The 20,035-nt window shown below is 47.6% G+C and overlaps 2 protein-coding genes across 2 annotated transcripts in view; one reads left to right on the forward strand and one right to left on the reverse strand.

The window, feature by feature from the left end:
* Positions 1-1,686: 1,686 nt before the first annotated feature.
* Positions 1,687-14,919, reverse strand: UBFD1 (ubiquitin family domain containing 1). The gene is made up of 7 exons (XM_006892634.1): positions 14,727-14,919; positions 14,206-14,541; positions 11,123-11,331; positions 8,771-8,836; positions 8,517-8,622; positions 4,551-4,633; positions 1,687-2,081 (listed from the first exon to the last, which is right to left on the reverse strand). The coding sequence occupies exons 1-7, from the start codon at positions 14,749-14,751 to the stop codon at positions 1,971-1,973; spliced, it is 936 nt and encodes a 311-aa protein (XP_006892696.1). The 5' UTR covers positions 14,752-14,919; the 3' UTR covers positions 1,687-1,970.
* Positions 14,920-15,151: 232 nt separating this feature from the next.
* The window catches only part of EARS2 (glutamyl-tRNA synthetase 2, mitochondrial), a 42,025-nt gene continuing 37,141 nt past the window's right edge, over positions 15,152-20,035 (forward strand). The window contains exon 1 of the mRNA XM_006892688.1: positions 15,152-15,290. Within this exon, the coding sequence (XP_006892750.1) occupies positions 15,152-15,290 (139 nt within the window). The remainder of the gene's footprint in view (positions 15,291-20,035) is intronic.

Here is a 20,035-nt window from a genome sequence, read left to right on the forward strand (position 1 = left end):
GTGGGGACGCGCACGCCCTCGCCAGGTGAGGAGGATGTCGGAGGGCGCAGCTGCTTGAGCAAGGCTCAAGCGTCTGAAAGCAGGGCTGAGCCAGGTCGGGAAGGCGAGGCCTACTAGGGGAGGACATCGGGGGGTGCAGCCCCACCAGGATGGCTCTCGAGGACAGGAAGGTTGGCAAACACAACGGGCAGTATGTGAACGGTGATGGCGCATTGCCTGCTGCGTGACTGACTGCCACCCGCAGAGGGTCGCGCTGGCACTGACAAGCACAAAGCATCTTCTCCAGGGACTGCAGGCCCACAAGGACAGGAGGATGGGGTGGTCACTGGTCCTTTTCCAAGGGTCATGAGGAAAGGGACACTGGAGGGGGATGCTGTGCTTCACATAGGTACTTGTTTCCAAATAAAAGCAAGTTTCTCCTGCCCAGATGCAGCACTTGGCACCAGCCGCACCATGAGGAGCTGGAGCCTGCCTGTGTGGGCTGGATTCCTGGGCTACAGCTTACAAGGGAAGTGTATGGAGTATCACCGTTAACTCGCTCACTAGGAGTAGTCATCTGAGGAGAACACATGCGAATACATTTCACAGAGAAGAGCGTCAACAGCCTAGAATCCAAAATGTGACGTCTGGGAGATCACTCACCCACCCTTACTACGACAGCCTTCAACCAGGGAGAGAAGTGCCAGGACAGCGGCAGAGAAACTGCAAGGAGCAGAGATTGTCGTCCCCAGAGACCGACTCATGTCAGGGTCAGCCAGGCCAGCGGGAGACCACAGAAGCTCGCATGTGCCAGGAAGAAAACAACTAAAACCAGGAGGTGGTGGCTGAGTTATGAAGCAATTTCTCCCATTGTCACGGCTGAAATACATGAGCCAACCCACCAGACCACGTGTCTTACAGAGAAAGGCAGCATCTCTGAGCCTGGGATGAAGGACACTTGAACTGAATGCATGAGCAAAAAGACCAAGCGGAGAAGCACAACTGAAGAAATCATTGGACTGCTTAAGAATTTCTTGAAAATAGCCAAAGAAATCTTGAAGGGAGGTGGGTCTGTGGCTATCTGGCTGGGTCAACTATCTTCTTCTGACTCCGAGAAGCCTTCGTCTGCCAGGCCAGGCTGGGCCTTGAAGCTAAACTGGTGAGCCCTGCAGACAACCAGGATGCCCACAGTGACTCCTCAGAGCGTAGAGCCCGACGGCGGGTGTTCAGACAGCAGCCACTCAGAGACAAGACGCTGCTGCCCACCAAATGCCACAGCAAGGGTGCCAGCTCCCTGACCCGAGCTGGAAGCCATCCTTCCGTACCCACCGTGGTGAGGGCGCCCAGGATGAGGTATGACTGACATCTTTGGGTTTTTAAAACAAAACTCAAATCTAAGAAGTGGGAATGGAAGGAAGGGAAAGAATTAAAACTCAACCAATGGAGAGAAAAATATGGCTTGCTAGCACTTCCCCCCCCCCCCAGTTTGCATACAATTATACAAGGAAAAATATGGGAAAGAAAATACCCCAACTTATCATATCGCAGTCCAAATATTAGCAACCAAAGAACAGTATGAAAATATTTCCATTGAAATCACTTAAAAAAAAACAAAACAACTCAGAAAGCTTTGGATCATTCCTTTCTAAACAAAATTGGTAGATCTACTCTCAAACATACTTAAGAGTATTCCACACAACGTGTTCAGAATTCAGATTTATTGATTTCCACCACAACGACTTTAAAAATGGTATGAAGCTGACTGCAAGAAAGGGAATCGGTGATTTAAGTTAAAATTAAGCTAATGGTGAAAGTACATCACCTCTGGCTTCGGTCACCACTTCACCTTAGATCGGATATAGATTTTTTTTTTCTTTCTTTTAAAAAAAAAACCAAAGTTCCAGAACTCTGAAATCCAGGGATGCTGCAGGCCACTCCCAGCAATGTCCTTCACTTTGGGTCGGTCTCCTGGGCCAGAGGTGAAAGTGCTTTCAAAAATACTGCCATTTCCCCAGCACAGTGTCCTTGATTGCATCCACATATTGAGTTGGAACCCAGTACACCCAGTAGTAAGAGGCTTCCGTGGGGCCCAATTGAAACGCCTGAAAGGGAAAAAGGAAACCAAACGGTACTTCAGAGGTCAGGGGACATCAGGCCGCAGCACCTTGGACTTGGGAGGGAAGCAGAGGGCTCAGGGGAGGGGCTGGGATGAGAGGAGGGGATGGGAGAGGAGGGGTGGATGCAACAGGAAGGGAAGCAACACCACCCTGCATGTGGAGAGTGTTCTAACATCAGAAAAGGATAAGGCGGTGGGAAAAAGGGGGAATAAGAACACAGCCCACCCCTAACCAATGCTTCCTAGATGTGAGGTTGTCTCAGAATCTAGGGAGTTTGTGAAAATACCAACTGCAGGGACCCACCCCTGAGAGTTTGAGTCAGTGGGTCCAGGGCCCAAGAATGTGCATCTCTAACAAGTTTCCAGGTGCTGCTGTCATCCTGCTCCAGAAAGCAGCGTTTGAGAACTGCTGAGGGAGCTGGTTGTCACACACACATGCGGAACCAGATGTGAAGGGATGTTCAGAACAAGACTGTCAGGAATGATAAAACCTGGAGACAATCCGCATATCCAGCAGTAAAGGAATGCAGTTAAGGGTCGCAGTCTCTCCATATGTATGAGGTTACTCTCAAAAGAACTGGATCTATACATAAATGGGGGCAAATCTAAACGCTCAACCAAAAATTAAAAAAAGGCAAGCTGCAGAGCAAAGGATACTATGGTGTCAACTAAAAAAATACCCAAACAAATCCCAACACACACACACACACACACACACACACACTCACTCACTATATCCACTAAACAATACTCTTTCTTCTTCATGAATACACACACACACACACACACACACACAGATGGAAGGATGCTTATTAAACTTATGATAATGGGGAAAATATGGGAAGTCATTGTACATAAATTTTATATAGTAAAAATTAAAAAAAAAAACACCACCCACCCCACTTGTGTTTTTTTTTTACCCCACTTGTTTTTACAGCTGTCACTTCTTGCTGATGACTATTTCTTAACAGTTCTATGCATTATTTCCCCTCCTTTTCTGTTGTCAGTAAAGGTAAGAAATGGCACCTGCAAGAAGTGGGAAGGACGGATTCTGGTTATAGGACAAAGACAAGAGTGGTTCTTATCGGTACTAGAAGTGAACAGAGGACTCAAAGGATCACCACTCTGCCACAAAAAATTCCAGACAGAAAGGAACAACTACACTAAACACTAAGTCCCTGCCACTTAAATCATTCCCTACTTAAAATCCCTTACTTGGTTCACTCTATCTCTTTAAAATCCCCATTACCTGGCTGCTTGAAAATGGGCATTACAAACCTCGTTCAAGGTCAAACTAGTGACAACTGTTTCAAAAGGGAGAGAGAACCCAGCTGAAAAGTTCCAAATCCAATTATTAAAATGGAGGGGGGATATCATCCCAAAACTGTGCATACAAAAAAGCATATTCATGGAGAACCCTTGTTTTTAAAGACCACACAGAGCCAAGGGCGGCAAGACTGTGAGAAGGCCTGAAGAGGACCCAGTGGCACCCCTGTTTGAAAAGCAGAACACTCTGGGGCCAATGCTGCCCTACCACAGTAACCACCACAGCAGGGCAGGGTGGCACGTGCCACTGGCTTGCTGGTCAACCAAAACTTGGGTTCTTCTGATTTTTCCTATAGTAGAACTTCCACCTGCCCAAAGGGGAACCTTCCAGCATATCCCTCTACTATGGACCTTGAGTGGTTCCCTTCCTGGGGATGCAGTCTACGTGGCTACATCCACTTTGGCTGCCACCTCCTAAAACGGGGACTGGTAGAGAAGCCCCTGTCCTTGTCCCACCATAGCAAACGGGTGTTTAGGTAACTAAAATGTACTCTGGAGGCAGACCTTCCAGTGCTGGGAAAGAGAAGGGATTTCTATAAAGAGCTCATTTCTCCTGATTCTTGGGTTCTGTAGACATGGGAAGGCGTCCTATCATCCTATCTCAGGAAAGACAGCGGACAAGTAGCTGCTTTCTTCAGAGGGCTCTGCAATGGGCACACCCCAGACTGTCCTCCCAGGGGGTCACCAAACACGATCATCGCGGCCTGGGAAGAGGGCCATGCAGAGCAGGGGATTCCTCAAGTCCCCACAAACACCAAGGCTGGGGAAGGTAAGGACTGCAAATGTACGACAAAACTTTAAATAAAAATCCAGACGCCATTCCTCCTCTTTCCATTTATTTTCCTGGTCCAAAACCAACCATTACACATAAAAGGGAAGCAAAAGATTTCTTAAAAAAAAGGAAAAACCTCTTCCCTTTAAAGTGCTGGAAGCAGGGGCTGCAAAAGAAGTAGTACCTGGAATGGGGTCATGGTTCGAGCTCTAAGGAGATGAAGAAAAACGGAAGGGTCTTGAAGCAGCGTGACTGCCGAAGATTGACTTAATGAAAAGTTCAGTGAGAAATCCACTCCCAGAAAGAAACAGCAGAAGCATGGATCTAGTGAGGGGCTGGGCCGCCCGCACTACTTACCATCATGTGGTAGTCTTCGTGTCCTTCGATAGGTTCACTGACCACATTTTTAATGGAGCCCATGGGCAATTTTTCAGTCCGCTCTAAGTTGAGAGGGATTACAGTGATTATTGAAAGGCTTGTGACTCTGTAGTCCCTCATCGGGGCTGGGGCTGTGGGGTCTACAAGTCCCGGAAGTCTTGTCCGTGAGGGACACTGGGGCAGGATCTCCTTTCTCATCACTGACCTAAACCTGCATAGGAGTTGGGAGCTTCTTGGGAACAAACAGGGAGGAGGGCAAACTGGTGTTCCACTGGCTCTCTCAGAACAAAATAATAGTTTTTCTGGTCTTGGTCTTTAAGTTGGGTCAAGAACTTCCCTGAAATTCCTTTCAGCACTGACTAAAATTCTGGGCATGTGGGCTAGGCCCAGTCAAGAGGGCCAAAAACAAAGAGTCAAAGGCCTCGAGAAGAGACGAGTTTCTACCCCTCGAGCTTGTGCACCTGCCCCTACTCCATCCACCCTCCCTGGCCCTTTGGTCCCACACCCCATCCATGCACACCATTCTTTAAGAACTTCTGATAAACGTGAGATACTGCTTATCACACGGGGCCAAAGACATTTGCAGCAACTTGAAGAATGGCAGGTAAGAAAGAGGAGGCAGCAAGGAAGGCTGAGAGTGAGCCGGGAGTGCTAGAGGTGAGCCACGTACAGCAGGGCCAGGGAGTGTAGAGGGTTCCAGAAGCCCTGCCCCGCCCTGCCCCGCCCCACCCCACCCAGAAGGACGGGACTGCCTGGAAGGAGCAGAGACCTCCCGGCCAGAAGGCTGTCGGCAGCAAATCCATCAATTTGGAAAAACATTACAGCCTTTACAGAAAGAAAAATCTGAAAAAAGCAGAAGTTGAAAAACAGGTTCAAAAAATAAATAGGAATTTAGAGACCTGGGGTCTCCACCAGCCTAGCCGGTGTCCTGAGGCGTCACTTCCATCAACAGACCTTTTAATAACGGGGGGTGGGAGGGCACAGGACCGGAAGCTGTTCTTTCAGGTTCTGAGTGTTCATGGGTTTGCGCAGCCTCAGATGGAGGGTCGCTGAGAGTCCGGACAGAGGAAGGTGTGGAATCCCTGACCAGTAGCTTGTCTTTAAAGATGGAAACTTAAAAATGCCCATCATCTTGGAAATGTCTGCAGCTGTTACAAAAAAACCTAATTTCTGGCTTCCCTTGAAAACAGATTTAACTGCCCTGGGCCCACATTTCCTAAATGACAGTGATCAGCTAGACTAGACTCCATTGTCTCCTATAAATGGAGTGAAGGTCTGGCTCCCCACACAGGCAGCAGCAGCTTCCTCATTTGTGAGACCTGTCTAGAGTTTACATTCTTCATCTGTGTGCCTGAGGCTGTTAGACGTCTAAACTGTGAGGAGTTTGGCTTGAGGCGGACTCACTGCTGAATCACCCCCTCAGAAGGCCAAGATGCTGCAGAAAGATAAAGCTAGCCGCTGGTAACCACCCCCTGAACACACGGTCCCTCCGTGGGGTGCTGATGATACTCAAGAGCCAGCGCCCCTACGTGTGTGAGGGGAATGGCTGCCCCCACCAGCTCCTCACAGACGAGGTACAGTGGTCTTGCGAGCAGATTCAAACATCAAGCATGTAAAGCTCAGTCAACTTCTGAACACAAGGCCCTCATCTTAAGGAGGCTAATGAATAAAGCTGCTTCTAATAGCTCTGAAGCCCCAACATATCACAATTCTCCATAAGGTCTGCCTTTAGGTCAAAACAGAAAGGTGGTTCTCGCACGTGCTGAAATGAAATGTGCAAAGCAGCTAAAGGGTCTCATCTTCAGCTGTGCATTTTCCTACAGAACCTCTTAACATGAAACTCTTCACAACCACCGACGACAGACAGTCTTCTTTCAGATGCCTGTCCTTCCCCTGACACTACATCTATCCTCCTGGTCATCAGTGCCCTTCTGGGTCACTCTCAGTAAGTACCTATGAGGAGACTGCCCACAGGTAAAATGAGAAGTCAGCAAGAAGCAGCATTTCGGCAAGGCAATGCAATGATGGAGAAGGAACAAGCTTTTTGGGAAGCTCTGTCAAAGGCAGGGCAGCTAAAAACCAAAGAGCTGAGGCAAAGGAGATGATGTGTGACAGGCCCTGCAGACAGAATCGTCTGCCGGGCAGAGGGGTCAAAGGTTCCTGGAAAAAAGGGGGAGGCCCTTCAACATTCTGCAAAACTCATTTTGACCATGCAGTTAGTGTCAAAGGGGAAATGAAAAATAATAGCAAGATCCCATAGAATTGTTAGAAAAACTAAGCACTTTGGCCTTTCCTTTAAATGACTCTGCTCACTGAAGAACTGACGCAGGGCTGAAGATCACTTCTGGTCCATGCTTTAGACGAAACAGTGTCACTCTCCACCACCCCTGCCCTGATTATTTTCCATAAAACTCTGGTCCCATTCCACATCACTGTGGACTAAACGGCCTCTCGCTCTGAAGCCAGTTAACCACCACCGACGGGACCCCCTATACTTCTCTGTAGCATTTACCTCGCACACTGAATACCTACAGTGCTGGCCACAAACAGGTGAATTAGGCATGTTCCGTTCCCTCCAGGAATCTGACGGGGACAGACAAGTCAGAGAGTAATGAGTGCTCTGAGGGGGTGATGGGGTGCCCTATGAAAAGTAGCAGCAGCAGCAATTCATTTAGAGGGTGGGAGGGTCACCACAAGGAAGGATTCGCTCATTAGGAAAGGACGTTGAAGTAGCACCCTGGAAGATTTTTTTTTTAATAACAAGGAATGGGAAGAAGGCATTCTGGGTCCTGAAGGGCTCAGGATGAGCAAAGACAGAGCTGTGCAAAGCATTCTGAAGACTTCAAGGAGCAATGTGCATGAAATAAACAGGGCGCAACCAGGCAAGCAGGGGAGGAAGCCAGGGGAAAACCTAAACTGGGGCCCCAAGGCTGAGAACTGAACACTCAGTTTAGGCATTTCAACTTGGCTGCAGAGAAATAAACGTTTCTGGGTACAGGAACCAGTGACAAAAAAACAGTGCGGCAGATGGGTAGGACAGATAGGAACATGGAGGGGCAAAGAAAAAGGTGACCTAGCTTCCCACAGGCCACGTTTAAAGACACTGGGAGCCCTCAGGAGCCCAACATGAAGGCAAAGAGAGAGACACAGACAACCCAGGAGTGTAACTGCTGACTGAGCCTTTCCAGCTGACAACGGGAGTGGCAGGGAGGGCAGTGAAGAAGCACTTCCCAGCAAGCCTGATCAGAAAGGGGCGGGGCAGGGCAGGCAAAGGGCCACCAGGCAGAGAAGACAGAAGGCCAGGGTCCTAGGCGGCGGGAAGGAAAACTGTGCTTAGCATAGGGTCAAACTCTGACCTACAGCGGCTAGACAGGTGACAGGAGTGAAGCAGGCTACGTTAAGATGGACAGGAGCAGTGGAGACTGTAGCATGGCCCACCTGAGACCACTCTTCAGCCCTAGCCGATCACTGCCACATGAGAACGTAGGCCTGAAGCGGCCAGAACTTTTATCTGTTTTTCAAGAGAAGCCACCCCCCCCAAAAAAAAACACCAACCAAAAAAACCCAAAACAAAACAAATAAAAAAACCTCAAACCCCAAACAAACAAATAAAACCAAAAAACCCTAGTTATGTGAAATTTCCCAATCTTGTTCATAAGCCCATGAAACCCTGACCGGTGGACCAGGCAAGGATCCTGGACCACATGGGTGGGGCCTGTAACTCTGCATCTAGGGACTCAATGTCTGATGGATGGACACTGAAAGTACATTAGGAAGAACGAGGGCCAAGGGTCCAAACAAAAGCCAAGCGCCTAAAAGCAAAATCAAAAGCCAGAAGCATGCGAAGAGTACAGTGAGGAGAGAGTTTGCAGAATGATGGCTGGAACTGCCCCAGAGTGGGTGCCTCCTGCGGACGGGAGGTGAGCAGAGTGCTGATGAATGTACCTTTAGTGCCAATCCACAGCTGGTCTTGTTCAAGCTTAAAGGTGAGCCTCACTTTCCCTCCAGACTTATTGTACATGCCAGATAAGGGTACTGTTGGCAGGCGCTCCTGGAGACACAAGGGCATAGTGGTGAGAGAGGGGGCCTGGCACAGAGCAAAATGGGCAAAGAAGAAACGAGATGTGAGGGCCTCTTTCCAGCAACCTCAGAGAGCTGGGCTGTTTCCCATTCAGAGCACCACAGGGGGCCTGGCTTACCTGGGCACCCTTGACCGAAGGCATCACATCTTCAGGTTTTCCTTTATCCAACACTTTCCTGTGTTGCTACAACACAAGTCAGAAGACATGAAATAAGCCAGCTGGCTACACATTAGTTAAATTACTATCTCTCCAGAAGAGAGAATGAAGAAACCCTTAGTGTTCTGGCTCAAAAGCCTTTTTATGTCTCTAGATTAGTCTTGTGACTCTATAAAGCAGTGCTGTCTGACAGCACCTGCAAGGCTGGGAATGTCCCGGTCTATGCCAATTGAAAAGATGACACCACTACCCACAAGTGACTACCGAGTATGCAAAAGGTGGCCCACTGTACCAAGGAATGGAAGGCTTGATTTTATTCAGTGTCTAGAGAAAAAAAAAATTTCAGATTGCTAATTGAAATAAAGCAACTCCCTCACCAAATCACCAAAAGACTGACCATCAAGCTAAAGAGAGCCATCGAGGGTGTACTTATGAGGCAAGGACAAAATGTCAATGCCCAGGAAAAGCTACAATGATGCTGGCTATCAGCCCTACATGACCTTTCCAAAAGATACTTAGTCTAGAACCTCACTGCCCACAACCTGACCCCAGCTGGACAGGAAGCCACCGATGGAGCCACAGTCCCAAAGAATACTGATTACTTCACAGCCTGACATTATACTCAGTGTTTTAAGCGTCTTCCTCCAGGTTCCCTTAAAGAGATGACTTGGCTGGCCTAAACCCTTAAATTTTGTTTCCTTTGTCTTTATAGGTGGAGTCACTGCTTGGTGAAGCCTAAGCTACAGGGCAATGAGTGGACAGAGGACATAAACAAATTATCTTCAGCGGCAAGTGGCTACAAGCCAGTTCGATTGCTTGCTGCATAGCAGAAACCCCCTGGTAGGAATGGGCTCCACACTGCAGACTAGCAACAGAGGTGCAACATGCAGGTCAACCTATAGATTAGCAGGAAATTTCGGAAGCAGCTCAAAAATCGGCCAGGGATTTGGATCTCTTTCATAACTAGCATCAGTGAAGTGAAGAAGCATGGGCTTGAAGCACTGAGTCACACCTTATAAGTACTTCTAAAAAATTGTCCTCGTACTCTGAAAACATTTCTAGGCCTGTTAAGCTACCATTAGTAACTCAAAACCTGTATTTAAAAGGCATCTTTATGGTCAAAGGGTGTGGCCAGTGGGAATACCGTCTCACATCTGACATGCTTGTGGTTGATTATAGCAAACGCAGGTAAGAGGAAGACAGGAAAATATACATTTGGGGTTGAAATAACCAAACAAATAACTTTTTAGATGCCAATGTAAGTTTATGTGTCCTTACCTAAGCCCCACATGTACACGAATTTTTTCATTCAAAATTCTAATGTTTTTATAAAAGACAGTTTAAAAAAACAAAAATATTAATTTAAAAAAGCATATATATTATACCTTTCTTATGGGATCTGTGTTATGGAACACATGTTCCAATTTCTCTAGCAAAACAGTATCAGTTACGTGAATTGTTGCAAAGAATGTGTGCTTCTCCAGATAGTGACCACAGGCTCCAGGGGCCCTCCATGTTCATTAAAGCTCATGGTAGTCCAAGGATGCCCTCTACTCAGGACCTAAGTTAAAGAGCGAATATCTGTTTTCTTGGAATGGGACCAAGAACAGCTACCAGGCCACATAGCAACAAGTGGGGTTTGCTATGAGTGCTGGCCACCAGTGATGATCCTAACTTTCCTGGTTACAAAAGTGTGTGAATGGTTCTGATGAACATAGACAAGGCTGCGTCTCTTCTACCCAAAATGAGCCACAGGAGTGTGGGAAACTACTCTTCCATTTCATGAGCCAGGAGACTGAAAGACGACAAAGAAAAAATCAGTGTATTTAACCCTCCCAGGAGCTTCCTGTGGTTTCTGAAAGGGTCAGTTTTAGAGGAACCTCTGAGAGCTGCGATCTCCCTGTTTACTCAGAACTGGGGGAAATTGCAGCCAAAAGCAAACTTACACATTTAGGCAAAATAGGGGACTAACTCTCAGAATGGTCTTTTTATTTTGACACTGAATAGGAGAAACCAACTGAATTAGATATCAAAATCGGGTTCCTTTCTATGTCAGGCCTGAAACCTGCCTTCCAAAGGCCTTATCCTAAAGTAGGTAGACTTGAGACACACTGACCCGCCAGATGAGACAAAGTTGCAAATCTCAGGTAGTTGTCACCTCCACTCAACAGCCAGCCGCAACCAACTGCTGCCATAAATTTCCATCATGGGCCCTGTCCAAAAAGGAGCTTATTCTAGGGACAATGTAGCCAGCCAAGGCTCCAGAGGACAAAGCCTCACACTCGCCTGGAGCAACAATCACAAAGGACTTACTTTCTGTCTGCAGAGAGGCTCCTTCTTGTTTTCTTCGGCCTTGGAGTCCTGCTGGGCAGCATCTTTGGGCGTGTTTACGGCTAGGACATCATTTATCGTGGAGCCAACCACCATGATCTTGGCCCCACTGGTCACTTTTATCTCTCTCAGTGTCTTATCCTCAGGGACAAGGCCCTTATACATGACTTTCTGCATGGCAGGCGGGAGACCTTGGGAAAAGGCAGAAGGCAGTGAAGGAAAAGAACATTAAACGTATGCAGATCAGAGTCCTTTGGCTCCTGACCAGGTAGAAAATACTTTAGCATTCATGAGCAAGTGAGCACCTCCAAACTCCAAACTTCCAACTCCAAACCTGAGCTTCAGAGGAAGCTCAGGTTCCAAATGTCATAATACAGACGATAACCACCAGTTACAGATTAATCAATTCAACTCCTGATGCCCCATGTGAGTCAAAGCAGAACAGCTGCCCATAGGGTTTTCAAAGCCTAGTTTTCGGAAGTATATTTCTAGGCTCTTCTGAGGCCAACGCTGAGTGGAACTGAACTGTCAACCATTTGGTTAAAAGCCAAGTACTTAACCATTTGTGACACCAGGAATTCCCACTGCAATGATAGTAGATCCTTATGTACTGGCTTATTATAAGGATTAAAACATATGCCACTGTAGACCACTTAGTGTAACAAGTGGTACACAGGCAGTTCCCAGATTCTTACAAACATCAGACTTAAAGTCGAACATCAGACTTAAAGTCAATCTAGGAACAAAGCCCACCTGGGCTTTTATTTTATACCCATTTGTCATCACTTTGAAAGGACTGAACCAATCCTGATCTGCTACTCTCAACAAATTCATGACCGTGACGTCACCTTCTCTTACTGCACAAGCAGCTTTAAAATTCTTGAAAAGTTTCAAGTATTTTCTTGTCCTGAAGTAAAGTTAAACAAAAACTGTATGCACCTATTCCAATTTAGCTACAAGTCCTTAAACGCACAGCTTGGGATGGATCTTGCTCAACCTGGGACTACTTGTAATAACTGTTCAGTAAATATTAGCTACCATTCATTTGCCAACACTCCTCTTTCTTGCTTTTGAAACACTGTGTCCCATTGTCTGTTTGAAGGACTCCCTCTTGGTTGATGTGCAAGTTTATCAGGAGCACACTTAAAGCGTTCTGGAATGCCCTCTCTTCCAACTGTTATAATCCAGAGTTGGATGCCTCTCCATAGTCAATAAAACAGCTTTCCGGCATTTTCAGCCACGAACCACCTGACATCGGCAATGATATGGTTTAATATTAAGAAAGGTAATCATCCTATCCTCATACTTATTCAATCTGTATGCCAAGAAAATAATCTGAGAATGGGTACTACCTGAAAAACATGGCATCAAGATTATACAAGAATCATCAACAATGTACAATATGTATATAATCCAACCCTAATTGTTGAAAGTGAAGAAAACATGAAGCACTTACTGGGGAAACTCAGACTACAGCTTTCAGGGTGGGTTACATGTCAACATCAAGAAATCCGCACAACTGGACCAATAAACAACATCATGACACACACAGACAGGACTGAAGTTGTCCAGGATCTCATTTTACTTGAGCCTACAATAATCAATGTTTGTGAAAGCAGCCGTCAAAAAAAAAAAAAAATCAAATGAGCAGTGCAATGGGCAAATCCAAGGAAGACTCCCTTGAGGTGTAAAAGGTCACTCTGAGGACAAAGGAATTCCTGCCCTAAGCCATGGTGTATTCCATCACCTCATAGGCACGTAGGACACTCTGGTGACTTAGTGGTAAGGACCTGCACTGCTAACTCAAAGGGATGCAGTTCAAATCCACCAGCTGCTCCTCAGGAAAAAGATGGGCCACGTCCTCCCTTGGGCCACGGAGAACTTGCTGGAGGGTCGACAATAGGAGCCCAACACACAGCAGCGTATGCATGGAAAGCTGGACAACGACTTGATGGTTTTGAATTATAGCACTGGTGGAGAACACGGAATGTAGATGCCTGAAGGACATCTGTCTTGGAAAAAAATACAGCTAGAAGTTCCTTAGAAACAAGGATGGTAGGGGAGCTCTGGCGGCCTAGTGGCAAGGAGCTGCAACTACAATCCCAGAGGTGCAAGGTTTGAATCCACCAGATGCTCTGCCGGGGAAGGTGGGACAATCTTCTCCAGTCAGATCTGATTTGACGGTACACTCACACAAAAATAATAAAATAAAAATTAAAAAAAAAAAAAAAAGAAAGAAACAAGGATGGTGGGACTTCAATCCAAGTACTTTGGACATATTATCAGAAGGGACTGGTACTCACAGAAGGACATTATGTTTGGTCCGCGAAACAAGAGGATCCAGATGGATTGGCCGCGTGGAGGCCACAATGGGCCCTAACACAGCTCCAATTGTGAGGACCATGCCAGGGCAAGCTGCGTCTCGTTCAGCTGTACACAGGGTCACTCTGCGTTAGAACCAATCCAAGGGCCCTAATACCACCGTTCATTTGGAGTTAATCAGTCTTTTAGTTACTCACGTATTGGTAATGGACATGATCGGGGCCACAGAAAGCAAAAAACAGCAAAATTCCTGGTCCCCGGGGGTCTTACACACCATGTGGCTTTAAAAGACAAAAAAGTGCAGAAGGCAAAGTGCAGAAATAAGCTAAAAATTCATTTTAAGTATCTGTGATGGGACTAACACAATGGCGAAGAACATAACTCCCTAAAGGGCAATTTCTAATCACATCAAAGCCTCACTTAGTCAGAATCTCCAGGAAAAACGGGCCTGGAAGCTATTTCTCCAACAAGGGCCTAAAGCGATTGCAGTGCATGTGCTTGGGCGACACCCCTTAGGAGATCGGGGCGAAGGCTCAGTGGTGGGCTGGATTCCCAGCTCAGCGACCACCTGGCTCCACAATCGTGGTCACATTCCCCATGCGAACCCTGGCCATGCTAGTACTTACCTCCAAGGGATTAGGGGACCGAAGCGAGGAGGCCAGCTCGCTCCCAGGCGCTATGGAAGCACAAGAAACCCGGAGGGGGTGGGGAGGCTGGCTGTCAGCGCCACGGCGATTGATTACCTGTAATCGAGTGAATCTTCTGCTTCAGTTCCGAGCCGGTACTGTCTAGGGGGAACTTGACGTCGTGCTTGGTCTTGTTCCAGATGATCTTCAAGTCCACCAGCTCCCTGCCGGCGCCACCGCCCGCGTCCTCGCCGTTGCTGACCGAGGCCTGCGCGCCGGGGTCCCCGGGGGGCTGGGCAGGCGCCGGCTGCAGGCTGCTTCGCGCAGCGCACGAGTCCTCGGCGGCCGCCGCCGCCCCCGCCGCGGACTTGGCCTCCACGCAGTTGAGAGGCCGCGCGGGCGCCTCGCCCGCCGCCGTCTCGGCCTCCGTGTCCATGCCAGGTTCCTCCATGCCTGCAAACGGGTTAAGGGGTGGGCGCTCGCCGCGGCCTGGGCCGGAGACTAGATCCTGCCCGATCTCCGCCGAACCACCGCACCCGGGGCAGGCCGCTCCCTCCCGGGCGAGGTGGCATCATCCCACCGAAGCGCCCGCTTCACCTCGGCCCTACCTGAGCGCCCGCTCCCCTCTCCACACTCACCATCCGGGGCTCCAGCTGCCGCCATGATGATTGTGTACAACACCTACTGCTCCCGCAGAGGTCGCCGGGAAAAGGCGAGCTAGCTGAGATTGGCCCCCGCAGTAGCCCCTAATCTCGCACAGCCTGGCCGGAAACAAGTGGAGGTTTCTATGGAGACCCGCCTCCTCCGCTTCCCAGGCCAGCCCCTGCCACGCTTTAGCTTTCCTGGACGAGAGGGCGGGTCCGGGAGATCTCCTGCTCCAAGGGCTCCGGCCCCCTTGCGGCCGAGTACAGCGCCAGTCTCCAGGGGGGCGTGAGCGCTAAAGTGTGGACTGTAACTTTAAGGAGAGGCGGGGAAATGTGGTCGCTGTGGCGGAAGCGGATTGGCTGGGAGGAGTACCCGGAAGTGATGCACAAAGAAACCCACGTGCGTGCGTTCCACCGACATGGCTGTGCTTCTGAAGAGGTTGCTGCGGCCCGTGACTTCCCCGGCGATCTTGGGCCGCCCCGTGGGACTGCGTGAGGCCAGCCTGGGTATTGATCCCGGGGCCCCGGTGCGAGTGCGCTTCGCCCCAAGCCCCACAGGTAAACTGGCGGACGTGACGCCCCGTCCCCGCCCCCAGAATCTCCCCAAGTATATCCGGTCTGCTGGACACTGACTGGCGGGCTAGGAGACGCTGATTATATAGATACAGAAAGTGAGGCCCATGGGTGGAACTCTTTTCGCGTTGCCAGATTTTTTGTGTGTTCTTATCATTCTGTATCATTTCTTTCGGTTGGTCTGTCTAGTGTGTCTGAGCAACAAACTGCCCTACACTAGAAAGCAGGGATGTGGCTCCTTTTTTTAGGAAGCCACGTTTGTTTGAGCCCCGAAAACATGTACAAAAAGAAAGGTGATTCTGGAGGGGAACGTGTGCAGTTCAGGGAACCAAGCGGAATTAGGTGTTAAGATTAAGATGCCTAGGAGAGCTTTGCTGGAAAGGTGGTGACATCAAAGGTGAATGACTGATAAAGGAGCGAGTTCTGAGCGGGAAACTTTTAGGAGGAACCTGGGGAGGAGAGTACAGGTACAAAGGCACTCTGAATGTCAGCGTTTAGCCAGCCAGGAGTATGAACGCAGAGGCTAGAAAGTAAAGCCAAAGCAGTGCTTCTCATTGAGTTCCCCAAATTCTTTTCTGCCGGGAGACCATTTGCTCACTCTGCAGGACTCCTGAGCCCAGAGCCACAATAAATAAAAGTTTCCTTACGCCCTCGCCTGTCCTCAGCTGCACAAGGGAGATGGAGTTTTTATTGCCAGTTAGTATATTATAGCGCCGTGCTGCTCATGATGTTACTGAACGCAAGGGGTTCTTTCCATAGTCAGTCGCCAGCAAGACAAACGGAATGTAATATCCATAAACGCACTTTATTACAGATCTGTGGAGGGCAGTAGGTCCTGGCCTCAAAGACTGCCTCTCCGTCTGGGAGTGGTCATATCCTTATATACTGGGGTGAAACTCCAGCTCATTGAACAATGCACTTTTGTTAGTGAAAAAGGTAATTTCTACATCTGAAAAGGACAGTTCCTATCAATGTATCAGTAATTGAGGAAGGCCCCAGTTATCTTCCTGATAAACAGACAGATTAAGATAAGATTACTATGACTGGAGAACCAGCTTTCCCCGCATATAGGATAGATGCATTTCCTCTTCTGGTAAACAGATTAAACTACGCTACATGACTAAAGACAGGAAACAGAGATTTCAGAGGCTAAGCAATTAGTTTTGCAGGCTGAAGAAAAAGAACTATAGTTTTATAACTGATACCTATATAGAGAATTCTGAACTTAATAATACTACTTTATAATTGATGCCTATGTAGAGAATTCTGAACTTATTAATACCACCCTATCGAGAATTCTGAACTTATTAATACCACCCTATCATCCCCCTCTCTTTTTATATAAGTCTTATAAGACAAACATCAACACTGTCAGTTTTTGTACCTGTGGAGCACTTGCAATGTTTGCAGACCCACAATGCAATTCACACCACAGTTTGAATAGCAGACAGCACTTGTGTAGAAACGGGGGTTAAATCCTAGGATCCTCTTGATTTCAAATTTCCGGTTTTACTGTTTCCAGTTGTGTAATTTGGGCAAATTGCTTAACCTCTCTGAGACTCAGTTTTACCATCTGTCAAATAGGGTTAATAATAATAGTTCGTCCCTTGCGGAATTGATATAAGGCAATTAATTAGTCAAGGCTGGCACACAGAAACCACTTATTAAACAGGATCTTTCTTATTACAGTGGCTATTCTTATTTCCTTGCTGATTTGCAGGAAAAGCCAGTGAGGGGAATGCTGCTGACTGTTAGAAGAAATATCAAAAAAAGATACAGATAGATGAAATGAAGTTGACATTCTGTGCCACCAGGTCTGTCCTGAGTCATGGTGACCCCATAGGCTTGGCAAAGCTGTAAGTCTTTACAGGAGCTGATTCTCTCCATTTTCTCCTGCTGATTGGTTGGTGGGTGTTTGCACTGCTGACCTTTTGCTTAACAGCCCAACACTTAACCCACTGCAGCACTAGGGCTCTTGGATAAATGTATTGCTGTTAGGTGATGTCGAGTTGGAATTGAGACAGCTGACCCTCAAGTGGGTTTTAGAGACTAAATTGTGTGGGAGGAGATTAATCATGTTTCTCCCTCAGAGCAGCTGGCGAATTCAAACTGCTTCTCTTTGGATTGGCAGCACAATTCCTTAATCACTAGGCCACCAGAGCTTTTCAGTTTGTATGTGGAATAAATCATCTGGGATGTGGGGCTCTATGAGGAGGAATGTGGCATCAGGATTGGAGGAAGGCTCATCAACAACCTGCACTATGCCGATGACACATGCTTGCTTGCTGAAACTAAGGAGAATTTACTGTAGAAGGGCAAGAACTGCATTCTTCAAAGTGGATTGAAACTCAATATCAAGAAAATAAAGATTCTCACCACTAGGCTAATTTGCAGCATCATGATAGACAGTGAAGAGATTGAGATTGTTAACAGCTTCAGTTTGCTTGGTTCCACAGTCAGCACTTGGTACCAGCAGCCAGGAAATCAAAAGATGAATTGTGGCGAGCTCTGGTGGCCTAGTGGCAGGAAGTTGTGCTGTAATCCCAGAGGTACGTGGTTCAGATCCACCAGGTGCTCTGCTGGAGGAGGGACAATCTCCTCCTGTACCAGTCAGATCCGATTTGACAGTATGTTCCATGGACTGCCAAGAAAACAAACAGATCCATCCTAGAGAGGGTTAAACCAGGCTACTCCTTGTAGGCAAGGATTCTGGGGCTTCGTCTGACATACTTTGGACATGTTGTAAGGAGAGACAGGTCGTTGGAGAGGGACATCGTGCTTGGTAGGGTAGAGGGACAGCACAGGAGGGAAAGACCCTCTATGAGGTGGATTGATTCAGTGACTGGGGTAATCGGGATGGGTGTGTCAGGCAATGCTGTTTGGCACAGGATAGAGCATGGTTTAGGGCTGTTGTACATAGGGTCGCTATGAGTCGCAAAGGACTTGATGGCACATAACAACAACAACAATAAAAAAAGATGAATTACATTAGGAAAGTCGGCTGTCAGGAACCTCATCAGAGTACTGAAGAGCAGTGATGTCAGTTTCAAGAGTTAGGTGCCTCTGATCCAGTCTATAGTCTTTGCAATTGCTCGCTCTATGTCAGAAAGCTGGACAAGACTAGGCATGACAGTTTTGATGCCTTTGAGTTATGCTGAACATGCCATGGACTGCTAGGAGAACAAACAGGTTCGTCCTGGAGAGGGTAAAACCAAGCTGCTCTGCTCCTTGGAGGCAAGGATTCTGAAGCTTTGTCTGACATGCTTTGGACATGTTACAAGGAGGGATCAGTCCTTAGAGAGGGACCTCATGCTTGGGAGGGTGGAGGGACAGCGCAGGAGAGGAAGACCTTGGATGAGATGAATTGACTCAGTGACTGGGGTAATGAGGATGTGTTAGAGATGACGAGGTTTGCTCAGGATGTTGTAGGCTTCAGAGCTGTTGTACATAGCAAGCGACTCGATGAAACTTACTATCAGTTACATGCATTGGTCAGCCTTAAAACAACCCCCCTAAAGAATAATTCTGAGCAAGTTTAGTGCTATAAAAATGACATCTTGTGATCAGAGGATGTTGTTCCTTATTGTCTAGTTTGCTTTTGGTCATGATGACCTTATGAATAACATCACTTGTCATGATTTGTGGTATGTTTGAGGACATTGGAGTGACTCTTGACCTCGATCTATTTCGTTGAGGATTTACCTTGGTTTTTGTTGACCTTTTAGGGAACTCCGATGGCCTACTGGGTAAGGAGTTGCCCTGCAAGTCTAAAGGCCGCTGGTGCAGGAGAAAGATGAGCAGTCTTTTCCATGTTATTTACAGCCTCTGAAAACGTGCTGGAGGGTCAACTGTGAGTCAGTTCTGACTTGATGACAATGAGTGGGTTGAGACTTCAACCTTTTATAGCAAATTGTGAGCCATACGGTTTTCAGTGACATTTTTGGAAGTAGATCTCAGGCTTTTCTTGAAGCTCTGCTGAACCTTGTCCACCATGGGTGACCCTACTGGTTGGTATTTGAAATACCAATACTTAGCCTCCAGCGTCACAACAACATGTAATGACAGATGGTGGTGGGCCCAAAAAGTAGCAAGTAGTTGTTTGTTGTTATTGTTGTTATGTGCCATCGAGTCGCTTGCAACTCATAGCGACCCTATGTATAAGAGCTCTAAATGCTGTTCTATCCTGTGCCAACCTAGCCATCTCAAATGCACTTATTCCTACCACTCCAGTCACAGAATTGATCCATCTCATCAAAGGTCTTCCTCTCCTTCGCCGCCCCTCCACTCTCCCAAATATGATGTCCCGCTCTAAGGACCAGTCCCTCCTTGCAACATTCCCAAAATATGTCAGACGAAGCTTCAGAATCCTTGACTCCAGGGAACACTCTGGCTTCACCCTCTCCAGGACAAACCTGTTTGTTTTCCTAGCAGTCCATGGTATATTCAACACTCGTCTCCACCACAGCTCAAAGACATCAATCCTCTTTCTACCAATCCTATTCACTGTCCAACTCTCTGATGCATAGCACGTAATTGCGAAGACTATAGCCTGGATCAGGTGCACCTTAGTTAGTCTCCAGCCTGACTTTGTTGCTCTTCAGTACTCTTAAGAGGTCCCTCACAGCCGCCTTTCCCAATGCAATTCGTCTCCTGATTTCCTGGCTGTTGTTACCAAGAGTGTTGACTGTGGAGCCAAGTAAATTAAAACTGTTAACTATCTCAATCTCTTC

The sequence above is a fragment of the Elephantulus edwardii genome, unplaced genomic scaffold (genome assembly GCF_000299155.1).
Source record: "Elephantulus edwardii isolate Elephantulus edwardi_28Jun2011 unplaced genomic scaffold, EleEdw1.0 scaffold00117, whole genome shotgun sequence".
NCBI lineage: Eukaryota > Metazoa > Chordata > Mammalia > Macroscelidea > Macroscelididae > Elephantulus > Elephantulus edwardii.